At 41.7% G+C, this 27,778-nt stretch overlaps 1 protein-coding gene across 1 annotated transcript in view; it reads left to right on the top strand.

Moving 5' to 3' along the window:
* THSD4 (thrombospondin type 1 domain containing 4) overlaps positions 1-27,778 on the top strand; it is a 997,759-nt gene that overhangs the window by 68,057 nt on the left and 901,924 nt on the right. The window contains exons 2-3 of the mRNA XM_082253070.1: positions 23,679-23,802; positions 26,723-26,792. Coding sequence (XP_082109196.1) covers positions 23,768-23,802; positions 26,723-26,792 — 105 coding nt within the window. The 5' untranslated portion in view covers positions 23,679-23,767. The remainder of the gene's footprint in view (positions 1-23,678; positions 23,803-26,722; positions 26,793-27,778) is intronic.

The following is a 27,778-nucleotide window of genomic DNA, read 5'->3' as shown; positions in this document are numbered from 1 at the left end:
GGTGGTAAGGGGGTGGGATCAGTGATAGCGGTGGTGCTGAGGGGGGTGGGATCAGTGGCAGCGGTGGTAGTGAAGGGGGGTGGAATCAGTGGTAGCAGTGGTGATGGTGAGGGGGTTGGGATCAGTAGCAGCAGCATTGGTGGCGAGGGTGGTGAGGATGGTGGTGGGGGTGGGATTAGTGGCAGCTGTGATGGTGGTGGTAAGGGAGGTGGGATCAGTGGCAGAGGTGGTGGTGGTGAAGGGGGGGTGGGATCAGTGGTGGTGCTGGTGAAAGGGGTGGGATCAGTGGCAGCAGTGGTGGTGGGGGGGTGGGATCAGTGGTGGTGGTGCTGAGGGGGTGGGATCAGTGGCAGTGCTGGTTGTGAAGGGGGTGGAATGAGTAGCAGCGTTGGTGATGTTGAGAGGGGGGTGGGATCAGTGGGATCATCCCTAATAGTGATGCGATCTGTGGTGGTGGGGGGTGGGATCAGTAAGAGGCAGCAGTGGTGGAGGATGGGATCAGTTGCACTGGCAATTAGTCACTTAGTCAGTCAATTCCCCCTCAGTATTCACGTGCCTCCAGGGATGCCTCTGTGTCATGGGGTCTCCTCGGGCACCCCCCCACAGTGGCGGAACTCCAGAGCCCAGTCGGAAGTGCGACTGCTGCCGCCCTGGTAGTTCTGCCACTGTTTGGAACTCTCGACTACATCCACTCCTCGGCTGGAGATTGGGGTCACTGGTGGCTTCCTCTTTCTGAAATCCACAACCAGCTCCTTTGTCTTTGTCACAGTTAAATACAGATGATTATCCTCACACCTTGTGACAAAGTTCTCCTCCACAGTCCTATACTCATCCCTAATACATCCCATTACCGCAAAGTCATCAGAAAACTTCTGAAGATGACAACTCTGGAAGCTGAAATCAGAGGTATAGATAGTAAAAAGAAAGGGAGAGAGAACTGTCCCCTGTGGTACCCCATTAATGCTAATCATGCTATCTGACACACTGTCTTGCAAACGCACATACTGTGGTCTTTCTGTCAGGTAGTCTACAATCCATGACACAAGGGAAAAATCAACCTTGTATTGCTCCTAGCTTCACACCCAAAAGATTCGGTCTGGTAGTATCAAAAGCACTGGAGAAGTAAAAAAACATGACCCTCACAGTGCTTGCTGGCTTATCCAGGTGTGCATACATGCGACTTTTCATGGAAATTATAGCATCCTCAACCCCCAGTCTCAGCTGGTAGGCAAACTGCAAAGGGTCTAAATAAATATTTACTAACCATGGGTCATAACTGATGTGAAACAAGTCTCTCCGAGGTCTTCATAATGTAGGCGGTCAAAACCACTGGTCTATAATCCTTGGAGCCACAAGGACAAGACAGGTGTCTTCCACAACACGGGAACCCTTTGTATACTCAGGCTAAGGTTAAAGACCTGTTGAAGGACACCCCCCAGCTGGTCTGCACATGCCCTAAACACCTTGGGGCTAACTCCATCAGGGCCTGCTGATTTTCCTGCCTTAAGTCTCCTCAACTGTCTACTTTCCTGATCACCTCATCCCGGGTGCGAAATTTAGGGGGGCGCAAAACTGATCCCATGCTGTCCTGTGGGTCTGTGCTGCAGTTTATTTCCTCCCCTGGCTCCTGCATCTCCGATGAGGCATTTCTCTCCACAGCATGCTAATTTAGCTCCCTCCGCCCTGGCACTCCTTTGGTCCAGCCTGTCCTGCTAGTGCGGCCTGTGTGTGAGTACAGCGGAGGGGGGTGGGGCGGTGCTCCGTGCAGATCAAAGGAAAGGTGCAGTGGCTGTTAGCACCCGGCAGGGGACACAAAGGAGTGACTGGACGGCGGGGACGCCTAAACAATACTGTCTACCCAGTGCTGCAGAGAGCTCTGACCAGATGGACGATGAGGCCATGGAGAGGTAAGGAGAATGATGGATCCACTGATCTACATCATGCTTTGTGTCAGGCAGGTCAGTGTAGTGGTCAGATAGGTCATTGTAATGGTCAGGTCGGTTTGTGTATGTGTCAGGTAGGTTAGAGTAGTGGTCAGGTAGGTTAGAGTAGGGGTCAGTGTAAGGGTCAGGTAGGTCAGTGTATGGGTTTCGGTACATCAGTGTAGATGGGTCAGTGTAGTGGTTAGTGTAGGAAGCAGGTAGGTCAGTGTAGGAATCGGGTAGGCCAGTGTGGGAATCAAGTAGGTCTGTTTAGTGATCAGTGTATGAATCAGGTAGGTCAGTGTAGGAATCGGTTAGGTCAATGTAGTGGCTAGTTTAGGAATCGGGTAGGTCAGTTTAGTGGTCAGCGTAGGAGTCAGGTAGCTCAGTGTAGTGGCTAGTGTAGGCATCAGGTAGGTCAGTTTAGTGGTCAGCGTAGGAGTCAGGTAGCTCCGTGTAGTGGCCAGTGTAGGAATCAAGTAGGTCAGTTTAGTGGTCACTGTAGGAATCAGGTATGTCAGTGTAGATATCGGGTAGATCAGTGTAGTGGCCAGTGTAGGAATTAGATAGATCAATGTAGTAGTCATTGTAGGAATCGAGTAGATCAGTGTAGGAATCAGGTAGGTCAGTTTAGTGGTCAGTGTAGGAATCGGCTAGGTCAGTGTAGTGGCCAGTGTAGGAATCAGGTAGGTCAATGTAGTGGCCAGAGTAGAAATCAGGTATGTCAGTACTACTGTACAAGTGGAATAGACTCAGGGAGTGCTTAAAGTCCACGGGTTAGTGGACGCAAATTACTTGCTTTGCCCCGGATGCTGACAACGCACGCTACGCTCCTGCATTCTGCTCTCCCTCATTCTGCAAAAATTTAAATAATTTCTGATTGTGCCTGCAATCCTAAAAATTGGTCTATTGCAGTTTTAGAAGTTCAAATACAGTATATTTTAACCCAAGTTCTGCAAATTGTAGAACTATTCCTTCTCTTTAAATCAAGCCAGAATACTAAAAAGAATGGTACTATAAACCCTAAACTATTCTAATGGGTACACCATGTTGAAGATATCAGATTGATGGAAGACCTAACCAGTTTTATCAAAGACCTAAATTCCAAATTCAGAACCACTTGGTTCTATCAGGTAGAATATATGCTCAGACGAGTACAAACAACTGTCCTTGAGATAACAGACTTTCCAAACCGTTCGCACATACATCCTGCCAACTAAAGCCCCGTACACACGTACCGATTGTCGGCCGTAAATATTCGGCCAACGACCGATCCGCCGATTGTAGGCTCGTTAGTATGATGCTTTTGACAGCCGACAGCGCACTTTCGGCCGAAAAGAATCTGTCGTGTAGACATTAAAATTTTTGTTGGCCAACACCAGAACGGCCGATTGTTCGCCAGTCAGTACAGTATTCGGCCGACAATCAGCAGATTTGCAAGACTGGGCATGCTCAGAAAAGAAAAAACACACGGAAAGTTAACCATCACATGACATCACTTCTGCAGTCGGCTGTTGTTGGCCGACAAAATTCGTGTGCAGTCTTTTGCAGTTTTCAACAGACACGACAGCCCTGGACAAAAGACGGCCGATCGTTCGGCCGACGATCAGTACGTGTGTACGAGGCATTAGACCCATAGGCTCATCATTCTTGGCTGATTCCTTACCTCATCCTTTTGTATTTAACCCATAACTGCAGTAGGGGGAAACCTTTCTTACATGGCAGATTTTCAACTCTCATTCTCCCGAGTTTCGCTTTCCTCCTCCTTTCCTTGGTTTGTTTTCCTATCCTATGACAATTGATATATGCAATCTAAAGAAGCAGCTATCATTATCTAACTTTTTGAAGATATTATATTTATTATATTCTGGGTTTTTTAGACTAGCCTGTACAATTGTTGACTGCTAAAGCAATTCGTAAGTAACTAGAGTAGTACAAATATACTTTTTCTCTTCACGGTTCTTTTTGGCTCTATTTGATGCTCAGCTCTATTTAAAGTAAAAGTTAGTTTTGCAAGTGAAAAAAAAAGTTTAGATCCTCCTATAATGCCAGTGGTGCCTGCCTACTAACCATTAGATGTTCTGTTCTTGAAAGTGTTTTAGGACTGGAGAAAATTCCAGTGCTGATTTTTAGGTACTACAAAGAGGAGTAACTCAATAGTAACAGTCAGATCCTTTGTATGTGTACAGTAAACCTAAATAAAATTTGTTTAAATGAGTTAGTGCACTTTGTACATCTTCATTGATCTTTGTGATCCTCAATAAATAAGCCAGAGAACATGTACCATGAACTTTGGAAATTTCAGATGTGCCATATATCTGATTATATGTGTGAGGGAAAGGTATGTGAACTTTCTAAGAAATGTTTTTGCCCTTGATTTAAATAATTCTAAACTTCCTGTAGAGACATGTCACTGTCATGGTGGAACTTATTCCTGTAGTATTGCTTAACAGGGTATAACATACTCATGTGGACTTAACCATATACAGGATTTTTTTCTTTACAATGTTCCTCTGGACACAGATGAAGCTTGAATCATGAAGGTGAATTCATTCTGGAGTCAAAAATCATGACAATGCAAGGAAACCTATATGAATTAAATCACATAACTTGTTTTACATCATTTTCAAAGAGACCTTTCTGAAGCTATTTACTTACGGGATGTTTGTCATGGATGAACAGCTCTTGAACAGCCTGATAATTGTAGTAGAAGCATGTGTAGACATGGCCATGGTAAAACTTGAACATGTGTGGTCTGCTGAGGTTGGGTTATTCCGGTGCCTTATGGCACGAGGAATGTAATTCAGCAATCTGAACAATGTTACTTATGAAATGCTTGTCTTCAGAGAGAATGCAATGAATTCTTCTTTCTGACGGAACTGAAGACAAGCCAATTCTAACTCTCTAATGCATATACCTAACTGCCACATATTTAGTAGGAGCCACTAAAAAATGGATACATTTAAGAATGTTGATAATGGTGATGACTTTATTAACCTGTATAAAATTTGACAAATTTAGTGCTCGAGGCAGACACACCTTCTTTATACTTTCCTCCTACATCTGAGTGTACTATGATTATGCTCGCTTTCCTTTTCATTCATGCTTGTATGAACCAGAAAGTTTTATGTAACTTGTAAAAACTGTATAAGACATTTAAGAGCTCTGCTATGTACTATATCTTTAATAAACCTCATAGAAATACTAGTTTAATTTATTAGTATACCTTAATTTACTCCTTGCTTTGGTGATTTGTGAGTGAGCACAGGAAGCCTTTCCTTCCGATATCCTCATCATCATAATCCTCATTATCTGTTACACCCATTGTGTATATAGCAGCAGCTCCACTTTTAGGGTTCATATTTATTTTTATTCTCTTGAGACCTAAATTCATTTTACACTGCTTTATAACTGTGTCTTCCAGTGTAAGGTAGTATTAGTGGTATAACCTATATCCTGCCTTAGCACATATCAAATCCATGTTTATTATAATTCAATCAAGACTATCGACATACTCTAGGTGACACTAGCAAGCAGATGATAATATATATTCTCCCATGGCCAGAAGGGTTGTTGTCTTTCATTACATTCTGGAAAGAATTCAAGTTTGCTAAATCAATTTTTGTCATTCACAAGCAGTCTGTATCATAAAGCAACACTGACAGTACACACCCTTCTATGTACAGTGCTTCAGATGTAAGATGACCTCCTTGCTTCATTAAAACTAGGTTCACATCTCCACAGCTGGAAACACCTGTGATATCGCCCTGCGGAGAAACATGCTACACATTAGCAGACCTAAGGGGTTCTTTTAATCCAAATACATGCCACTGGTGCATTGACACTCACGGCACATTTTCAGATGGTCCAAATGTATGCTCAGTGCTGCAAACTTTTTTTAAAAAGGGCCAGGGACTTTTTTCGTTACTCATGGGTAGAGCAGCCTATTGAAATCAATATTGGTGCCTTAATCGTGATGTGCATGTGCAAACTCTCACGCACAGATCTAAACTGAGCCTTGGTGCTATTATAATTATTGTTTAATTTTATAAGTACATTTTTTGTTCAATAACTAAAAGTAGTGGAGAAGAATTGTTCTCATGCAATCATAAACATGACATAAGGAGTTAGTGTCTTCTAGACTTTGTATGTTACTGGTTCTAGTTTGTGACAATTAGTAAGGCACTTGCAGTATCCTAAAGTAAGGGTTAAAGGAGAAGTATGGGCAAAACTTTTTTGTCCCTCCTTCTCCTATGGATCATAGTAGTGAAGTTCATTGTGCACACCTGTAACATCACTTAGCTAGTCCAGGGGCTGGATCAATCCCAACTTTACAGTCAGGATCCACCCAGATGCCTGGACTGGTAGCTGGCTCAGCCTCACATTGAGCTGCTGGGAGACTTAGCCATCTGCTCTCACACACACTGCCCAGACACACACACAGCCCAATGATCCAGTGAAAACTGTGATTGATAGTCACTGCTCTCTGCTCAGAGCAAAGGGGAGAACTGAGTGATCAGCATTATTTAGTTGCTCAGTTCCCAGTGCAGAGACGGTGGGGGACAGATGCAGCATTGTATTGATACTGCATCCACCTAGGTAAGTATCATTTTTTTTTTTAACTCCATACAAAAAATGTAGGCAGGTGAATATGAAATATTGCACTTAAATATTTTTTTTAAACAATCCATGCATCAGGTGGAACTCGCAGCTCCTTTTCATGTCTTCTGTACCTTTTTCCTTGTTAAAAACATTTTTTGTTTACAAAGCTCAATAGTTCAAGCTGAAATTTACACAAAGGGAACTCGGAGCAGTGGCATCTTCCCCTCTTTCCTCTTCCTTCAGTTGGCCCCAACACGTTTTTAAAACCTGAGATCATTTGAGATGAGATGGTGAGCCTGATTTACTAAAGGATTAAAGCCTGTTCACTTTGCAAAGTGAATTTTATTTTGCAGGAAAATTACAGTATGTAGTTGCAATCATATGCACTGCTTTATTCACACTACAAATTCCATAGTCTGTAATCCCTTTTTCTACGTTTCAACATACAGTGGAACCATGGAGAACAAACATAGCCACCCTGTAACAAGAAGTTGAATCACAGCAGCAAAAGCAGCAATACAAGATCATTTTCTGAATTGAGAATACATACTTGGTTAGAATTTGATTTTAAATCAGATTTTAGTGTTACTTTAAGTAAGCCCATAGTACTCTGTGTGTATAATGTCTTAAAGCAGTGGTTCCCCACTCCTGTCCTCAGGACCCACTAACAGGCCAGGTTTGCAAGATAACTGGAAGACATCATAGGTGATATCATTTGCTGCTCAGTGATTGCAGTACTCTAGTCTGCATTTCCCCAAGGTAATACTTAAAATATGGCCTGTTAGTGGGTCCTGAGGACCGGAGTTGAGAACCACTCCCTTAAAGGGTAACTCTACTTTGGTGATTAAAAAAAAGAAAAAAAACATAACCATACAGTTGTTACACAGGCCAAATTTTAATTGTATGTTATTAAAATTATATTTATTTTACAATCTGCAACACTGTAATTTTCTGTAAGAATAAAAGTGTTCTGTAGCACCTCCAGAAATGTAATGTCCTGCTTATGTGATTGGCTCATTTTTTTTCCAGGAGTCTGCAATAAGATACAAGTCAGATTTTAGGTATCCCCTGCAACAAAAATTTCATTTTTGGGTTAGATACTCTCAAGGAGTGAATCATATCTAAATGGATTGGTAAAACAATGTAGGTGTAGCGCTTAAAACCTGAATATAAAAAAGAACTACACAGTCCTTTGATTTAAAACAGTCCACATATATAAATCATCTAAGTATAAATTCTCTTCCAAAAAGATGATATGTGCTCCCAAAGACACTCCAAAAACCGATGTCCCAGTGTAAGGAAGTACCACCACCAAAAGTTAAGATTGGCCTCTTACCACAGATAATTGATCCCCATGACAGGGATCAAAAGCAGCATGTATCAAAATCCACTGACAGGTCCTGCACCGGCTCCCTCACCGATCGTATCCACTCCTCTCAGGATGTTAGAATACATAAGGAAGGGAGACAACTTCCGCCATGATGGATCCGCCTGGCTGTTATCGCGAGAACGAGTCATATCTAAATGGATGCAGACTCTCCACATTAGAGCACTTCAAGTGCATGTGCTGATTAATAATGAAAAAGTCCCTCCCATTTAGATTCAATCTGCACACAACCAGGGTGGATTGGATTTAAATCAAGTCGCTCTAAATCACTAGTAAAAAGGCTTGATTTAAATCATAATTTTTAAAGAGCAACTGTCATCTCTGTCCTGCAGCGGCTCCTCTGACCCTCTGTTGACTCACTGACAGTCCCATTGACTTTAATGGGACGGCTGGTGATGCAGCAGTGACACCACAAGGTGAGGGATGTGGCAGCAACAGGTGAGTGGATGCCCACTAACAGATGCTGCCATGATGGATCTGAAATGACAGGTGCTCTTTAAATATAAGGACTCATTCTTGCTGGTAGTTAGAATCGTTAATATTTGCAAACAAAATTAAGGTTTCCTATTTAGAATACTAAGCTGTCAGGTTAGTAAATATTTCCAAACTGGGTCTCTTTTACGGGCCTGCTGCCATATTGCTCCTCAAGGTAGAATAAAGCACTTCAAGCTGTGTGCAGAAAGATCACAAGGTTTATAAGCTGCTTAAAAGGTTTCACTTTTGATTTTACTGCTTGACCTCCTCCTAACACTTAGAGCCTGGTATAGATGCATTTCTCCTTTAACAATCATACAGTTTGTAGTGTACATTGATTTGCAAAACAATGGGATAAAGGAATATTCCTGAACTTTGTTTTATCTCATGGTTACTGTAAAATTGTATGAATGCATCAATGCAGTGCATGTTATCTGGATTCATTGAATGAGTTTACCAAAAAATGCAAATATTGCAGATTATATAGCCTCATGCTATATAACTAAGCTCCATTTCATGCTTAATTAACTAAATTATTAATGTATCTTAAATAGAAAACTATCTTGATAGATTTTTACTCCAAAAGCATTTTAATAAAATACATTTGATAACAATCAAAAAAACACAATTTAAATGTAAAAAAATCTGATTTATTGGATTTTTTAATTTTTTTAAACATCGATTTTTATCCACTCTGCACACAACAAACAGCTTTTTCTTCAGAGCAGAAATAGGCAGGACTCTGCAACAAAGCTTATTAAAATTCCTGCAATGTACATAGATCACCCAGAAGGAATTGCTTATCTTTCTCAACAAAAGTGGTTACTCTTTTTAAATGCTGTGTAAAAACGTCAGTTCAAAAATGTTTAAAATATAAGAAAAAAATATTAAAATTGACCAGAAGCCATTATAGTTTCCCTTTTATTGTGCACACAGTGGCCTTTTGTATAGAAGCGAATGACATGCCTTAATACACCTGCACAGCTTTTTTATGATTTAAATGGACAATATTTCTAATAGTCCACAAAATTTAGGTTGCAGACAGCACAGCCAATGACAGTTTGATTTTGAATCCCCTAAAGTCATAGGTCACAGGTGGTCTAAATATGCCGTCAGATGTCTTATGGTTGGGCAAATCCAGCTATCAAACAAAGTATATCATCCAAAGTCAGGAGAGCAGACAGCAAACGTACTTAATCTTTTGTTATTGCTACACAGCTGTCCAGCTCTCATGGAAAAAGGAGAGATGATGATAAGTCCAATCCTGCTAACAAACCTTTTTCACTGGCACACAGCTGAACCCTGCTGTCTGCCAAGATAAAAATAAACCTTTAAAAAATGCTCCGGTTTTCCCAGTCAGCCATTGAACAATTGTTATTACTCAGAAAAATGGCCACAAGCCCATAATCGTTTGTGAATTTTTTGGTTGTTGTAATGGAACAGTTTAAGAGAAATTTCACTAAATCTAGAAATCAGAAGTTTGTTGCCAATTATTAGAGCTAGAAGCATATACCAGAATGGCTTAGTCTCTTTTCCTAATATGGATGCCAATGTTGCCACTGACGTCATCTACATATTTCTTTCTCAGCTCATGAAAGTATCCATTTTTGTCCTTAAAAATATTTTAGTATGTTTTACTTTGTAAAAATACAGGTTGTAGATTGCAAAACTCTAGAAACATGCCGGTAGGTTATTTGGCTGCCGTCCTAGTTGATTATTGTGTGTCTGTTGGTATGACTGGTTGGCACACCAGATTTTGCATTTCTTCTTCAGAAGCACTGGCTGATGTAGATGGCTCGGTGTTGTCTATGATTGCAGCAGTTTTTGGCACTCTACAAATCTATATAACTCTTTGCTGTGGGGGCCAACAGGAAATTAATATCTGGCCTCATAGTAAACAGTAAAACATATCAGAAAAGAAAAATTACTTTATTGCCCCTTGTAACCAATTCAGTCAGATTCTTGCAGTCATTTCCCCTGCACCAGTTTATAAAGGAATTCTTTGTTTGCTTGGATTGGACAGCACTAACAAGTAAGTGGGTGCTGATGTTTAAATGCTTTAGTAATTCTTACTGGAGTTTTTTGTCCTCATTGTGAATACTTTTCTGGGGTCATTAACACCTGTTCACTTTGAAAAAGGCTGTGAAAAGTCTTGCTTTTACATATTTTGTCATTGTATTCAGAATAGAGATTTGTAGATTAACCACTAGAATGAGCTCTGTATTTGGATCAGTCTTATTGTATCTCCATCAATAACAACTCCTGAGATATCCGATATCGGCCAAACAGAGAGTTGATTGCTTGTGTCCGAGTATTGACCCAACCTTGAAAGCACCTCTATTGGGCAAAATAGAGGCTAAATGGTTAGCATGTTCAGGTTGTAGATTGCAAAACTCTAGAAACATGCCGGTAGGTTGTTTGGCTGCGGCCCTAGTTGACCATTGTGTGTCTGTAGGTATGACTGTGGTAGGCACACCAGATTTTGAATATCTTCTTCAGAAGCACTGGCTGATGTAAATGGCTTAATGTTGTCTGCTATGATTGCAGCAGTTTTTTTGGCACTCTACAAATCTATATAACTTTGCTGTGGGGGCCAATAGGAAATTAATATCTGGCCTCATAGTAAACAGTAAAGCATATCCGAAAAATAAAAATGACTTTATTGCCCCTTGTAACCAGTTCCGTTAAATTCTTGCAGTAATTTCCCCCTGCACCAGTCTATAAAGGAATTCTTTGTTTGCTTGGACAACACTAACGAGTAAGCGGGTGCTGAAGTTTAAATGTTTTAGTAATTCTTACTGGAGTTTTTTGGCCCCATTGTGAATACTTTTCTGGGCTCATTAACACCTGTTCACTTTGAAAAATAATGATATTATTACCACGCACCCCTACAAAGCACTAGCAGCAAATTCTCAAACACTTTAAGGTTTAAAAGTAAAATCGGTGTAAAATGAGTTGCACTAATAATATATTGCATAACATGACAAATGAAAGTCCGTATCAAAAAAAGGTCAAAGGGTCATCCTATACTCCACCCGGTTGTTCATCAGCAAAAGATTGTGACAATCCCAGCCACCACACACTGACTCTTACCAGATGTCAATGGGGAATATGGCAGTAAGCGGTTATGGGACCGCTATAACCCCCTCACAAGGACCAAGCACCTCAGAGATATCCTCCAGTTCCTCGGCTTTCACTCTCCAATGAATATGGACAGGAACCCGTATGGTATATTAACTCGATTCTCCTTTAAACTTGATGGTACCGCACCTCATGCAAGTGGGGGAAAGCATCAACAAAGTGACGAGCCCATAGTGCGTTATCCCAAATAAAACTTTATTAAAAGTCATCTAAGGTATGCACTCACCCATTAAATGGTAGTAAAAGCATATCAATACAGCGACATGTACAGGAGACATCAGGCAATGTTCCTTCCGTGGTAACCAAAAAGATGGCCGACCTCTGACTTCCGGGTGTGACGTAGGTGACGCTTGGCTAGCTCCTCCCTAGCAGAACTAAGGTCATCTGTTCAAATCCCAACCAAGGAACTGCAACTTACGGCAAGAACATGCAGTTCCTTCCATGGGTTTCCTTCCACACAAAAAAGATATGCTCGTATGTAAATTGGCTGTATAATAAATATGTAAAATACCTGTAATAAATATTGTAACTAGGATTTAAATGTAAAACTATATGATTTTGTTTTATATCACAGTCATGTAGAAAAATATAGTGGTTGCTCTCCAGCAATCATGTGAGTATCCATCATAATGTTCGTAATGGCATGTGCTCTTTAATCAGTGCAAGCATTTGACTGTACTGACCAATCACAAGCCTCAACTTAGGTGTCTCAGAGGAAAGCAGCGCTTCTCGTTGGTCACATGGTTGCAGTGTCCAATGAATGCTTGCTGTCGCAAGCACTATGATGGATACTCACTGGCTTATGCACTCGTACCAGCATACATCATGGTTGCTATGTGTAGTGGCATTCGGAGGGCTGGCAGGACACTTGGAGTCAGTTCACTTTTTCTTTTTTCATGAAGAGGTGAACTTGCCCATAGGGCTTGTTTAGAAATTTCTTCAAAATTTGGCATTGGATATGCTTCTTTAAAGCTCTCTGAATGCCAATCAAAAAACCTGTCACAAAAAAAAAACCTGTTAGCTTACACTACTGTTTACACGTTGTGTATGCTTTGCTTCAAAAATCATACCCCATATAGCTTTATTGGTGCTCTAAAGCATCTCCAAAGCCTCCATAAAAGTAGCTTTTGATAGGGTTTTTTTTTTCAGCTTTAGCCTTGCTTTGTTTTTCAGGTATTGCAGGTATGAGGTATCCCAGGAATCACTGGGAAACCAACAAGCAAAGCAGAAAGATGTCATAGGCAGTCACTTCTGGTTCATGTGCATATATTTTGGAAGTGTCTGGTGCAGACGTCCCATCAGGTCTTGCCAGGAGCAGCAGGGAAGTAAATGGGGTCCAGACTGGAGCAGACCAACTAGCAGACGCCACACATAGTGTGCAACAGGGAATGCTATAGCGGAAGGTAAGCAGAGACCGGAGAGCGAGGACTGAGCGGCAAAATATCAGCAGAGCCGGGGCACCAGAGCAACAGAAACTAACAATGTCGCCTGTAGTGTGCAGCGTGGGAGCAATATAGCAGGAGGTGAGCGGGTACCATAAAGAGAGGAGGACCAGCAAACCAGAGGATCAGCAGAGCTGGGGGCTACTATTGAGTGGGGGCTCAGCAGAGCTGGGCTTACTGCTGAGCAGGGGTTCTACAGAGCTGGGGATTACTATTAGGTGGGAAATCAGCAGAACTGGGAGCACCGCTGAACAGGGGATCTGCAGAATGAGGGTACTGGGGATCTGCTGAATGAGGGTACTAATGAGCTGGGGATCTGCTGAACAGGGGTACTAATGAGCTGGGGATCTGCTGAGTGAGGGTACTACTGAGCTGGGGTCCTACTGGGTCCCTTGAAAACAAATAGAAAATCTACACACACACAGGGCATTTGCCAAGCTTCATTAAAGCGTCAAAAAAAGCATCATCAAAGGCTCACATTTCAGTCATACCCAAAGAGGGTAAAGATACATCCCTAGTCACAAACTAAAGGCCCATTTCCCTTTTTAAATGTGGACATAAAACCTTTTGCGAAAATAATCGCCAACCAAACACTCCCACTTTTCCCACTTCTTATAGACAAAGACCAAGTGGGCTTTGTCCCTGAACAAGAAGCATATGATAATACTATTAAGGCCATAAATGTTCACCACTGGATGACTTCCAACAAACTACAAGGCTTCATGCTATCCTTGGACGCCGAGAAGGCGTTCGACAGACTAGACTGGTCCTACATGGAAAGTACCCTGCGTTTCATGGGCATTCCCAATCGGTTGCTAAACCTTATCCTTTCCCTATACTCTAGCCCTTCTGCCTGTGTTAGAGTTAACGGTTGTCTGTCGAACGCCTTCTCTATCAGTAATGGGACAAGACAGGGTTGCCCGCTTTCCCCCTTACTATTTGTCCTTACCCTAGAACCCTTTTTACGCCCCCTCGCCCAAAACCAAAATATCCATGGTATACCAATCCAACAACGTACCCTCAAAATAGCAGCATTTGCTGACGATATCCTCCTCTTTCTCAGCAAACCCTTACTCTCCATACCCTCTCTTCTCCAGGAAATCAAATTTTTCCAAGCCATTTAAAATTTTAAAATCAATTTTTGGAAATCACATGCTCTTAATGTCACCCTCCCCTCTCATCTAACAAATTTCCCCTTCCTTTGTAAACAAGACGCTATAAAATATTTAGGCATAAACCTCACTACTAACCTATCAGATCTCTTCCACATCAATTTTCTCCCAGTGCTAAAAGCCATTAAGGAGGATATAAATAGGTGGAATAAACCGCATTTTTCTTGGCTTGGCCAAGCAGCCATCTTAAAGATGAACGTTCTACCCCGCCTTCTCTACCTCCTCCAAGCGCTACCTATCAAAATACCGAATTCATTCTTCTTATTCTTTAAAAGTCTACGCAGCAAATTCCTTTGGAATCAAATGAGACCCAGAATTTCATTTTCCCTTCTAACTTAACCCAAAATGCAAGGAGGCATAGGTCTACCTGATCTGAAAAAATACTACTGGGCCTGTCACCTTACACAAATAATTGACTGGTTCCTACACGGAATCAATAAAGATTGGGTCCCCCTAGAAAATGCATTTAGTCCTTTTCTGCTCCAGGTTCTACCTTGGATAGCCATAGACAAAATCCCCCAATTGATTAAAAAACATCCCCTCATAAACAACACCCTAAGCTCTCTTAGGATTACTTCAAACTCGCTCTCAATCTCCTCCAACCCAGGCCCCATGACCCCGATCAAACCCAATCCGGACTTCACTCCAGGCCTAGAGTCTTCATTTCTTTCAAGCACATGGAGAGATGATATAATTAGATCACACCGCTTTTACAAGAATAGTACTCTCATTGACCGGACTGCCTTAATACCACACACATCCTCAACCCCCATCCCCTCTTGGTCTTGCTTTCAGATTCGCCATTTTCTTAACTCCCTTAACCGAAATACATCACTTTCCAGAGAGCTTATGCCTTTTGAGAAACTATGCGAGAGTACCTCTCCCAAATGCCACCTTATCTCCGCTATCTACACACTCCTCGTTTCAGATCCCATAGAGCAGGGGTGTCAAACTCAGTTTAATTGCGGGCCGCATCAGCATTATGATTGCCCTGAAAAGGGCCCGGTTGTACCTGATGTCCAGAGCATTCACTACCCTTACATAAGACGTCAAGAGCCTACCCACCATCAGAAGTTGAGTCCCCCACCCTCCCTTACATCACAGTGCACCCCCATTACCTTGTGCTGTTGCTGGGAAGAAGCTGGAGGCAATGCTGGATAGCAAAAAGTACAGGATCTGGAGGAGGAACAGAGGAGGGCTGGAGCCCTTCTGCAGCTGCAGGGGAGGTGTGAGGGCCACATGAAATGGCCTGGAGGGCCGGATTCAGGCCGTTGGCCTTGTGTTTGACACATGTGCCATAAAGTATACAAATAAAACCAAAAATGCTTAGGAATCAGATCTAGATATGTCCCTCTCGAACAAAGACTGGGAAAATATATGCTATATCACCCACAAAAGCTTACTTAATGTAGCAGTCCAAGAAAACTGTTACAAAATAATGACAAGATGGTACAAAACTCCATCAATTATACACAAATTCTACCCTGACATTTCAGACGAATGCTGGAGATGCCACGAACACCCTGGCACTCTGTTCCATGTCTTTTGGAGCTGCCCACGGATCCAACCTTTTTGGAAAAACATTCATAGAATCATCACATCCAACCTTAACATAGACATAAGCTTCTCCCCCAGCACATTATCTGCTACATCACACCGCAACTCCTCCATACAGATACTGTAAGTCTTTAACTCCTCACTTGATCAATGCAGCCAAGATTTGCATCCCCACACACTGGAAATCAGAAACAATTCCTATGATCCAAGAATGGATAAAGAAAATAGAAAAAATTGCTAAGCTAGAAGAATTAGTAGCTATTGCCAAAGACAAAACCGGGACCTGCCCATCCTCACCCCCCCCCCTCTACCCACCCTCCCTTACTTCTTTCATACCACCTACCCTGCCACTCCTTCCCCCATTTTGCCATTAACGGAGGGGCTTCCCCCTCCTCCTCAGGAGGGGATCCCTCTCCCATAGGCTTGACTCTTCATACAGTCTCTCATTCTCATGTATTGCTCATACCCCCCAAAGTTAAATGTTATAACTCCTGCATAATATTGATCCTGACAGACCAATCCGTATATGTTAATACTGATTCCACGCTATGGTCTAACAATCAGTCGACATTGCTAGACTGTCATATTTTTTTTTTTTGTTCTACATGTCGAACTCCCAAGTTACTTACAAGACTTTTAGGTTCCTTACTCGTTCTATACTAGTGTTACCAATGTTTGACTTGTATCCTAGCATTTGCTTAAGCTGAAAGCCTGTCTATAATATTGAATGTAGAAGTTCATAAGGACTATGTTATCCTTTACTTATACCATTACGTAACTCTTGATATGGACGCTGTTGACATTTACATGTTGTTTCTCATATAGTATTGTCCATTCTCTGTCAGATATCTCCTGCCTCAGACTGTTTGAACCATTTGCTGTTAACCTTTCTTATGTGAAATTCTAATAAAAATCATTTTTGGAAAAAAGAAAAGCATCATCAAAGCTTTATTGAAGCATTGCCGAAGCATAAAAAAAATATCAAAAATGCATGTTGAAGCGGAAGGCATTTGAATGTGTGTTGAAATCAAAGCAAGTGTAACTGAGCCTATAAGTTAGACTTCCTAGGCCTTCTTTCTCAGTCTTTGGTAGCCTGATGAAACATTTTTTAGGCTGGCACTACAAGCTGTACCGTATATGAAGAGGGAATAACATTGTTCCTAATGGAAGCATCAGAGGCTCTCCTGTCTGGGCCCCATATTAACTAATGACTTTTACTAAACAAGCTTATTGGCGAGAGCCCCATGCTGTTGGTAAAAGGGTAAGGAGCCACAAGTTGCAAAGAGTTAGCTGAATGTGTTGTAAAATGAAATGTCATTGGATTAATCAAAGTCACTTAGCTTTTACAGTGTTTTCATATGCAAAAAGTATTGTCTAAATTAAAAGGAGCATTAAGTTTGTCTTTTAATGGGCATCGTTATGCAGAAGACACTCAATGCCTCCATTCTTTTTACTGGAAAGTAATAAATCAGTATTGTCTTCATTTTTCTTTTCAGTCACAGAAAGTTGGGTAACACAAGGCCTTTTCAGTGTACAGAGTACTTGAATTAAATAGTGGAAGGGAAGCCACATGATCTGTCCTTCTCACTGTGTAGCATCAACAAGAAGATTAACAGCACTACAAATGTAGCTTTGCTGTTTTTGTGCTTGTTTGTGTTGTCTTCCACCATCCCTGCTGCAGAATGCCTATAAGGTTACATTCACATGGGATTAAAAATGTTACTGACCTTATTACGCACTTCTTTCTTTTTTACAACAAAATAGAATAAAAAACCTTATGCAGTGCATAATTACAATACATAAACTTTTCTCAATGTTTCATCACTTTAAAGACCCTGCATTTGCCTAAAAGTAAACTATGGCCAAAGCGTGTTTGGCCATACTTCTCTTCTGGGTCATAAGAGTGCACTTATTCCTGCACTCCTAAAGCCCACTGGCTATTGTCACAGAGCTGCTCCAGGCTCTGAAGAGATCCAGACAATGTCGAGATCCACCCAGATGCCTGACCAGCAGCCTCAGTGAGAGCCTTAAGCCTCGTACACAGGAGTCGAAATTCGGCCGGGAATTTTCATCCGACAACCGATCTGCCGATTTTCGGCTTGTTAGTATAATGCATCCGACAACTGACTCCGACTTTTCGGCCGAAAAAATCCTGGTGTGCAGGATATATAATTTTTGTCGACCGTCAAAACACGTCCGATTTTCGTCTCATTAGTACAGATTTTGACGGGGAAAAATCTTATAGCAAGACTAGGCATGCTCGGAGATGAAAGAACACAAAGAAAGCAATCCAACACATGACCTCACTTCTGAAGTAGAATTCTGTCGTGCGGGAAAATTCGTGTGCAGTCTAGAGCACATTCCAACCAACAGACACCACTCTGGACAAAAGACGGAAGTCGGAAATTCGTTGCGTGTGTACAAGGCTTTAGTCCCTAGTTCAGGGATCCATTGAGTGCTGGAGGAGCAGAGCAGAGAGCTGGTGACTGGCCGACACCACTCTCTGCCCAGTGAAGACCAAGAACTGAGAGATCAGCAGTTTTGTGATTGCTTGGGCATGGAGCCAATAGGAGACAGATCCAGTATAGGGCTGATGCTGAAGCAATAGGTAGGTATGTATGTTTGTTTTTTTTGGTATCCCACACTTCTTGTTGATCTGCCACAAATGCACTCAGCTCCCAAGTCCTATTGTGGGTTGATAACACACAGCATTTTTAAGTGTCGCCAGCCTTGTCCACTTATCTTTTCTAAATTACTCACCCCCCCATCTGATTTTTGAAGTCCAAGATGAGAACCAGGTGGGCTTATTAGACTTCTTGGGATAACACAGGAATTGTGCACAGGACACAAAACCCAATCAATGGGTAGTTTATGCATTAGTCAAACCAATCTAACATAACCCTTCCAATGGTATATTTATCTGACCAAAGGGAAGCAAATAGGAGTAGTTCTTTAATAGGGTTTACTATTACTTTAACTGTTTCTTTAATTGTTAGCTATTTAGATGCTTGGTTTGCATTTAGACATGACCACAGTCGCTTAGCCTGCATTCACACCTGAGCAGAGCGTAAGCAGAATGTATTCCTAGAGATTTTGATCCACTTTTTTTCAGGCATATTACAGGTGTTCTAGCAAGTGTGTCAGGAGTCTATTTCCTGGGCTGGACAAGGGCCGTAGAGCAGCTCTATAAGAGGAGAGCAATTCTCCAGACAGAAAATAAGATTAAAAACACACATAGCATGCATTTATAGGCATTGCATTGAAATCCAAGGGATCAAAAACACCTGAATACGCTCATAAAAAGCTCATGTACTTCTTTGAGCATAGGGCGACTGAGTGTATAAGTGTGAGCAGGCACAATTCGAGAGAATGAGATTCTGCGTTATCGGGCATGAGGAAATGACCAGAAAAACACTCAAGTGTGAATGGGGGCTCAATGTTTCACAAATATATTTTTTATGTTCTTGTTTTGGATTGACCCAAAAAGAGTAAACACTTCTATTAAGTTTTTATTGCTGTCCATAAACCCATAAACCCGTTGGGGAACTTTTATATTACATCCTTTTACTGTGACAGCGGGACATGGATTGAGGAGGGGCAGTTTTTTTTAGCACAGTAAAAATACAACTAGTCAGTGGTTCTAATTCTTCCCCATTTTAGTAAGCAAGGTTTTGCTATGTCTAAGCCTTTTCTGGAATTATTTCCTAGCTATGTCAGAACAGGAATTGAGGGGAATCTCCCCAATGGAGGCACAGACAATACACAAAAACTTGATGGAAGATTATTTTCCTTCCTTTTATGCCAGGGGTCCCTAAACTTTATACACAAAGGGCCAGTTTACTGTCCTTTACACTTTAGGGGGAACGGCCTGTGGCTCTTGGGGGTAAATATTGTCCTGGCATCAGTGTAAACAATCCATCTTTAACGTCAGTGGGATAAATACTGCCCATTATTGGTATCAGTGGAAGGAATTCTGTCCCATCATTTGTATCAGTTAAAGGAATGGTGCTTCATCTTTTGTGTTAGTGGGATAAATGCTGCCTATTATTATTATCAGTGGAAGGAAAAGTGGCCCATCATTGATATCAGTGGAAGGAATAGTGTCCCATCATTTGTGTCAGTGTAAGGAGGGGTGCTTTATAATTTGTATCAGTGGAAAGAATAGTGCTCATCATTGGTGTCAGTGGGAGGAATAGTGACCCACCATTTGTATCAGTGAAAGGAATGGTGCCCCATCATTGGTATCAGTGGGAAGAATAGAATCCCATCATTGGTATCAGTGGGAGGAATAGTGCCCATCAGTGGGAGGAATATTGCCCATCATTGGTATAAGTGGGAGGAATAGTGCCCATCATTGGTATCAGTGAGAGGAATATTGCCCATCATTGGCATTAGTGGGAGAAATAATGTCTTATCATTGGTATCAGTGGGCGGAATAATGTCCCATCATTGGTATTGCCGAAGAATCGGAGAATACAGTGTTTATCGCTAGCGGCTATAGCAGTCGCTTGTGATAATCGGAAAGGAATCCAGCATGCTGGTTGGACCCAAGTTGACTGATCAATCAATTTGGTACATTCAACCTACCCATTGAGGGTTTGAATCTCAGCCAGTTCCTGCTGAACAGGCCAAGATTTGAACCGTGTATGGCCGGCCTTATGGATGCAATACAAATGCCCTCCAAACCTTAGCTGGATAGTAGTAACATTCAGTAGGCCCTTCCTTAAATAATATATTTTTTTTACTGTATTTACACACTGTAGAGCTCAGTGAGGAGAGCTCTGAAAGCTGGTTGGGAAAGGACATCCATTTTATTTGGGTACGGCCTTGCAGGACCGCAAAATTGTCATTTGAAGTAACGCAGTCCCTATTGCAAAAAATGGCTTGGTCAGGAAGAGGGGTAAACTTTACAGAGCTGAAGTGATTAACTGAGGCTAGTACACACTATAGACGGATATGCTTTGTTCATATTCCATGTCTGAGGTTTACAACCACTTTATAAACGAGCAGATTTTGCTGTAAGGCCCCTTTCACACTTGTGCAACTTGTCATGCAACTTTGGACATCAGAGTTGCACGACATGTCATTCCCCATGTTTTCCAATGATACCCATTCATATATGCGCAACCTAAAGTTGCAGCAACTTCAAAGTAGTTCATGCACTACTTTGGTCCGACTTTCATGCAACTTGAGGGCTATAGACATCGAAGTTAACCCTCAGAAGTTGCATAAAAGTCATACCTGAATGTTATACAATGCAACTTGTGTGCAACAGTTATCCATCAAAAACTGGTCAAAGCCAAAGTTACATCCAAGTTGAACCCATCCAAATTTGTTTCAACGTTGCACTCCAAAGTCAGCGAAACTTTGGAGTCATACAAGTGTGAAAGGGGCCTAATACTCACCTTAACACTGAATCTTTCCCCCACAGTTCATGTCATCAGATACCACAAGTCTTGGGGCTCTTTCACACGAGCGCTCCAATCAGATCCGCTTGTCAGTTTTTTAGGAGGATCTGATTGGATGCTCCATGCATCCCTATGGGGCAGCGGATGTCAGCGGAGACATGTCCGCTGACACCCACTGCTATCCGCATCCGATCCTGTCCGTGAAATCCGGATGGATGGAAACCCTATTTTCCATCCGTCCAGGGGATCGGATCAGATGAGAGCGGACAGGCGGTCCGCTCTCATCCGATTCCCCCATAGAGATGCATGGGGCTCTGACACCTCCCTCTCCACACACAGAGCGGAGAGGGAGATGTCACCTTCCTGCTCAGCGGGGATCTGTGTTTACGATCCCCTGCTGAGCAGCACGGATCCGCCTACGGTGGCGGGCCCTGTGAAAGAGCCCTACCTCTGACACAGGTGCACCATCCTGGCGGTCTGTGCTCAGAGTTATACTGCACAGAATGGCACTCACACATCATCACAACATTGGTGGTCACTTTAAAAATAACGGTAAAGCAAAAAAAAAAGATTATAACCAATAAGACCCCAATATGTTATTAGTGTTTACTCAGCTATATAGTATACAAGCTTACATCAGTTGTCAGGGCTAAACTACATGTGTTTTGTATTGTGGGGAAATCACAGCTGCCTGAAATTAAATTGAATTACATTCTTTTGAAATGATCAGTTTGCCTTGAAAATTAGAGATTTTTAATCCTCGTGACTCTAAAAATACTTTTCTCATAACTGAAATTTAAGCTTTGAGGTATATACTAGGGATGCACCGATACCATGAGACAAATACAGATACAAATTTCCCAGTTTGCTTACCAACCAAATCACCTGCCCCCTATCTATCCATTAGCTTGCATGTGCTTCCACTGTGGAGACTCTCATATATTTACAAGAGTTAGGACTGCAGGTAATACAGGGTGCCGTGGAGTGGCCCTGCAGCTTACACATGCGTTTGCAAATGTGTGCGAACTAAAGCCCTGTTTTGACGCAAACTGTTAGACAGGTTAATTTAATTGGTAAGCAAACTGGTTAGCAAATTGAACTGGGAAATTTTTATCTGTATTTGTCTCATGTGCGTTGCACCTTCCATGTGTTCTTTCCTATGGTGGCAAGTTATAGGTGGGGGCAGAGGCCATTTTCTTTGTTCTTTGATGCACCAATACCAAGCATTTGCGCGAGAATCAGTAGTTGCCAAGATACTCCTGATACCAAAAGCGATACTTTGCAGTGCAATTTGCGTCAATACAAAATTAATGGGTGCAAATTGCACTGCAAAGAATTGCATGCAATTTGAACAGGAATGTAATGCGATTCCTGTTCGAATCGCATGTGATTTCCCCCCACTGCTCCTGTGTGTGTGTAGAAAGGCAAAAGTGCCATCTAGTGGGCAGTTTAAAAGATGTTAGCACTCACAGTACATATCTGGCCATATGCAAAATAATAAATCTGCCAAATCACGGCCGCTGGAGGTGCTCACAGGGCTGGAGGAGATGTAGAGGCGTTCCGCCCCCAAGCTGACATCACTTCCGCCTAATACCCATGGGGTCCCGGAACTTCTCCTCCAGTGGTCCTGATTTGCTATCATCCGAAAACCAGGACACCTATGTAGATTATTTTGCATGTGGTATGAGCTCTGACATTTTTAAAGCTGCCCCCTAGATGGAACTTTTCTCTTTCTTATACACACTCACACACACACACACACGAGCAGTGGGGGAAATCGCATGTGTGCATTCCTGTTAAAATTGCATGTGATTGTTTGCGACAATTTTTTATTTTTTTTGTATTGACGCAAATCGCACCACAAAGTATCAGTACCCGTATCGGCGAGTACTTGACCAAAAGTAGCGGTACTCGCTGATAGAGATACGGTGTTAGTGCAACCTTAGTATATTCTGTGAGAGGAGCCTACCTGCTCTTTCTTCATCCATTCGTTGCTGTAGTACACTAGTCTACCCCCGTCCTCTTGGTAATTATATGGTGATTTGAGAATCCCTGTTTCTGATGTAGGTGAGCTATTCTAAGTACACAGGGGCTAAAAATCGGCTGAAAACAGTCGGTTCGGCAGGAAACAGCCCACTTTTGGCCCGTGTGTTCAGCGCCTCATCCATAAGAAGCCAGTCTTATGACCCCAGTGTGTCTTCTGGCGGGGGGGAGAACACAACAGCGCAGTGGAGAGATGGTTGCACTAACATCGGATGTGTAGGTATTGCAATCTGTACATTTTTATTTTTCGTTCAGCCTGGTGGGTTGAAAAAAGAAAAATAAATAACTTCCCATGTGTACCCAGCAAAAGATACATCTGCTGCAGACTACAGGTTGTCTCTAGCATATAGAAAATAGAAGATTGGAAGAGAGAGAGACTCCTTCCTGATTTATGTACTTTGTTTTCATTCTCAGATTTAGAGGCTTTCCATACTACTGTTTTTTTATTTTTATGCCCTTGCTCATACTGCATTGCCTGTTTGAGGATAGCTGTGTCTAAAATGAATATATTTATACTTTTTGTGTTGCAGTTTGGAATTCTTTGCCATTATCTTCAGATCAAGACTGAATCATTACCTTTCAGGAAACTTCTTCACACTTCGGTGATTCTTTATTTCCTATGAACATGGTTGACAGTTTGATTTTATCTTTACGGTGAGTTATTCATTATAATGGCTGTAGACTTGTGGTTTCAGTAGCTCAGTTTTGTAACAATGCGCAAATTTGTTACATGGAAAACGTCATCCTCCCAAAATAACATGCAGAAATAATATGTTCGCTTGTCATTACAGCTACTTTTTACAGTTTCCGCTCAATAGATGAATGAGCATGGATGTAGACTTAGTCCCGGTTCACACATGCGATGCGAAATCCTTGCGAATCCACTGCGGGTTCCCGCATAGCACTCAACTCGCAGGCAGTTCACACTGCCATATGTGAATCGCTGGGGGTGTCAATATAAAATTAACGACACCCCCAGGTAAGTTCACATGTCACAGTGCGAACTGTCAGTTCGGACATGAATCGGATCGCATAGGTGTGAACACCCATGCAATTCGATTTTGGTACGGACCCAAAAAAAGGGTCCTGTGCAAGTTTGGTCTGAATGCGATACAAATTCAGCCATACAATCTGTATGGCTGAATTTGCATCGCATAGACATTGTATGTGATTTGCAGTGCACTGCAAATCACATACAATGTCTGTCATTGCATATGTGTGAACCGGCTCTTAAAGTGGAACTTCACTCTCTCAATCAATATTACCTAATTGTAATCCTTATGCTGCTAGCATTAGTAAATAGATAGAAAAATGTATATCATTTTTACTTGTTTTACACTTTTTTTGTTACATTTCTTCAGTTACTGCCTGGTTTCCATGCCTAGGCAAATGATGTCATACATCCCAGGAGTCTTTAGGAGAGAAGGGAGGGTTCTCAGCTCAGCCTATGCCTGAGCTAAAGGCAGATGGATTCCAGGAAGTGAATGATACATTAATTATCTGCCCTTACTCAAGATGGCCATGACCAGAAATGCTAGGGGGGTGTTTTTCAAAATTATTTCTCTGCAAAATGAAGTGTGGAGACATGGATGGATTGAGGAGATTGCTTTGAATAATACAAATTAATTAAATATAATTTTTGGTTTGTGGTGCTCAGACACAGTGCAGTTCCACTTTAAGTGGTATTAGTCATTTTTTTAAAGATAAATATAAGCAAAACTCACATGTGTTTGATATATTTTTGAAAGATTTCCTCCTTGGAGCTTGGATTTTTAATTGTCCCCTGGTCACTCTGCTTGATGCTCATTTTCTCTGTGCCCCCTGTGCTGCTGGGATCTATGGATTCCTGTATGAGTCTTCATTACATGCATGCTCCTTCTCTGTACTCCGAGTCTAAGTGCAGTTACTCAGCCAGCACTAAAGGGATACATGGAGGAAAATCCATGCCTCTCCTTCTCCGCACAGCGGCTCTCTGTGTGCTGCACTGACAGGTTGCACAGAGAGTTGAGTGCATACATAACCGAGTCATACAGAACTATATAGATCCCAGTGGCACAGGGGCACAGAAAGAACAGAATAAAAGAAAGAGGGCGCACTGGCCTAGTGCATTATCCAACAAATATTTATTATAAATGGTATACAATTAAAATCTACTCACAAACAGAGGTGATAAAATACGCTCATGAAGCCACAGCATGTGGCTGAACACTCCCAGGCTGCCTGGAACCACCAGTGTGGGGGAGAACCTAGCCTTGGTTCCTGCTTTTGATGGGTTTTGAAGATAAGTCCTTCTTCTTCAGAGCCCTAGTGCCCTTCAGCCAGTAGGAAACCTAATGTCACGGGGGCAAGGGGATGCACGGGGCAGACGGCTCCGATTGCCTACTGACACCCACGATTGTTCCCCGCTGAGAGAGAAGGACGGGCAGCTGTTGTAAACACAGCTGACCGTTCTTCTCCCTGCAATGATCATAGAGTGCCTGTGATCCTGCTATATAGGAACACAGGTCTCTGTGATCATTTCACAAGCCCTGCCCCCATACAGTTAGAAACACGCCCCTAGGTACACATTTATCCCCTTGATCACGTACTATTAACCCCTTCCCTGCCAGTGTCACAAAAAATCGCAGATCGCCGCCATTACTAGTAAAAAAAGAATGATATAAATCTATCCCGTAGTTAGTAGATGCGATAACTTTTGTGCAAACAAATCAAAATACGCTTATTGCGATTTTTGTTTTGTTTTTTCTTTTTTCTTTTTTTTTTTTTACCAAAAATATGTAGCAGAAAACAAATTGGCCTAAAATGTTAAAAAATTTTGATTTTTAAAATTTTTTTTTTGGGAATGTTATATAGCAGAATGTGAAAATATATTTTTTTTTTTTTCAGAATTGTCGCTATTTTTTTGTTTTATAGTGCAAAAAATAAAAATCACACAGGTGATCAAATACCACCAAAAGAAAGCTCTATTTGTGAGAAAAAAAAGGACATCGATTTTATTTGGGTACAGCATCGCACGACCGCGCAATTGTCCATTAAAATAACGCAGTGCTGAATAGCAAAATATGGCCTGGTCATTAAGGGGGAAAATCTTCCGGTCCAGAAGTGGTTAAAAAAAAAAAAAAAAAATGGCGGTTTACTAACGCTTAAATTGAGACAAGTACACACTATAGAGTGATTTGCTTAGTTTATATTTCATGTCTGAGGTTTACAACCACTTTAATTTCTACATGTATAAGCTTCAGAAACCAACTTTGCTCATAGTTTTTAGATGGTGTTAAATTGTGCAAAGGATTTCCTTATGTTATTATACATCTACATATTGCTTGTATGCATTTTAATGTAAACAGTAATAAAACATCAAGAGTATCTCATTATATTCTGTGTATACTTGTATGCTCACTCAGTTAAACATCTGTAATATAGCAGTATCTTATTAAACACACATACTGTAAGCGTACGTCATTATGAAGGAATCCAGCATCTGTACTCACTAGTCAATGTGCTGGTATGCAGCTGGAATGTTGTCGTGGATATTAAGTTATCTTTACATTACCAGCTCTGTTTTTCTTTGCAGATTGGTCAGCTCCATAGTATTGTTAGGATTTCAGCTGGTTGTCTCCCAGCTGTCAGTTGATCACAGAAAGGTAAGACATTTCCAGCACACATTGGCTTATTGTTTGTTTCTGTCTCCCTAGCTGCACTGTTTTAGTCTTTGATGAAATGCAGGCAAGTTTTCCCTTTAGTCCCGGTTCACACTGCTTCGATGCGGGAAACCCTGCGAATCAGTGCCAATTCCCGCATGGCACCAAAATCGCACAGTGGTTCACACTGAGATCTGCGAATCACTGGGGGTGTCAATGTAAAGTTAATGAGAGCCCCAGATTGGTTTACAGATCGCGGTGCGAACTGCTAAATGGTGCAGGAATTGAAACACTTAAGCGATCCGATTCCAGTGAGAACCACAAAAAGGGTCCTGTGCCATTTTTGTGCGAATGTGATGCGATTTCAGCCATACATTTTGTATGGCTGAAATTGCATTGCACAGACATCGCATGTGATCTGCACAGCAGTGCGGTACAAATCACTTGTGATGTCTGGCATCGCACTAGTGGGAACCGGCACTTAAACTAATACCTTGCCATGAAGATTTGTGGTGTGGAAACATATTTGTGATATTTTTGTACTTCTGTTTCTCATAAATTTAAAAAAAGTAACTCGGTTACTTGCATAGTGGAAAATTTTAGTGCATCAAGAGCCTGCAATAAGCCTACAGAATGTATGGCTAAAGGGTACCCATAAACTGAAGTCAGAATGTCTGAAGAAACAAGATAAATTAAAATCAGCATGTAAAATTGTAGCTAATTATATTTATCTACTACTGCTTATGAAGAACAAATGATTGATCTTTTTAGTGCCCTCGGTAGAATTTGGCTGCATGTATAGTGAACATGAAATGGACTAGTCCTCCTTTTCAACAGTGTGTTCAATTTTTTCTTTCTGTTGTTTTCTTGCATAAGAGATACAAAAGTTGTAAAAAATAAAGCAGTTCCAAGTAAGCCCGCATTCACACTACCACGGCACGACTCTGTACTATTTCGGGGGCGACTTGTGAAGTCCCGTGCACCGCGAC

Source organism: Pelophylax lessonae (assembly GCF_965119305.1).
Source record: "Pelophylax lessonae genome assembly, chromosome: 4".
Classification (NCBI taxonomy): Eukaryota; Metazoa; Chordata; class Amphibia; order Anura; family Ranidae; genus Pelophylax; species Pelophylax lessonae.
The sequence above is the reverse complement of the archived record's forward strand: the minus strand, read 5'-3'. Positions and strand labels throughout refer to the sequence as shown.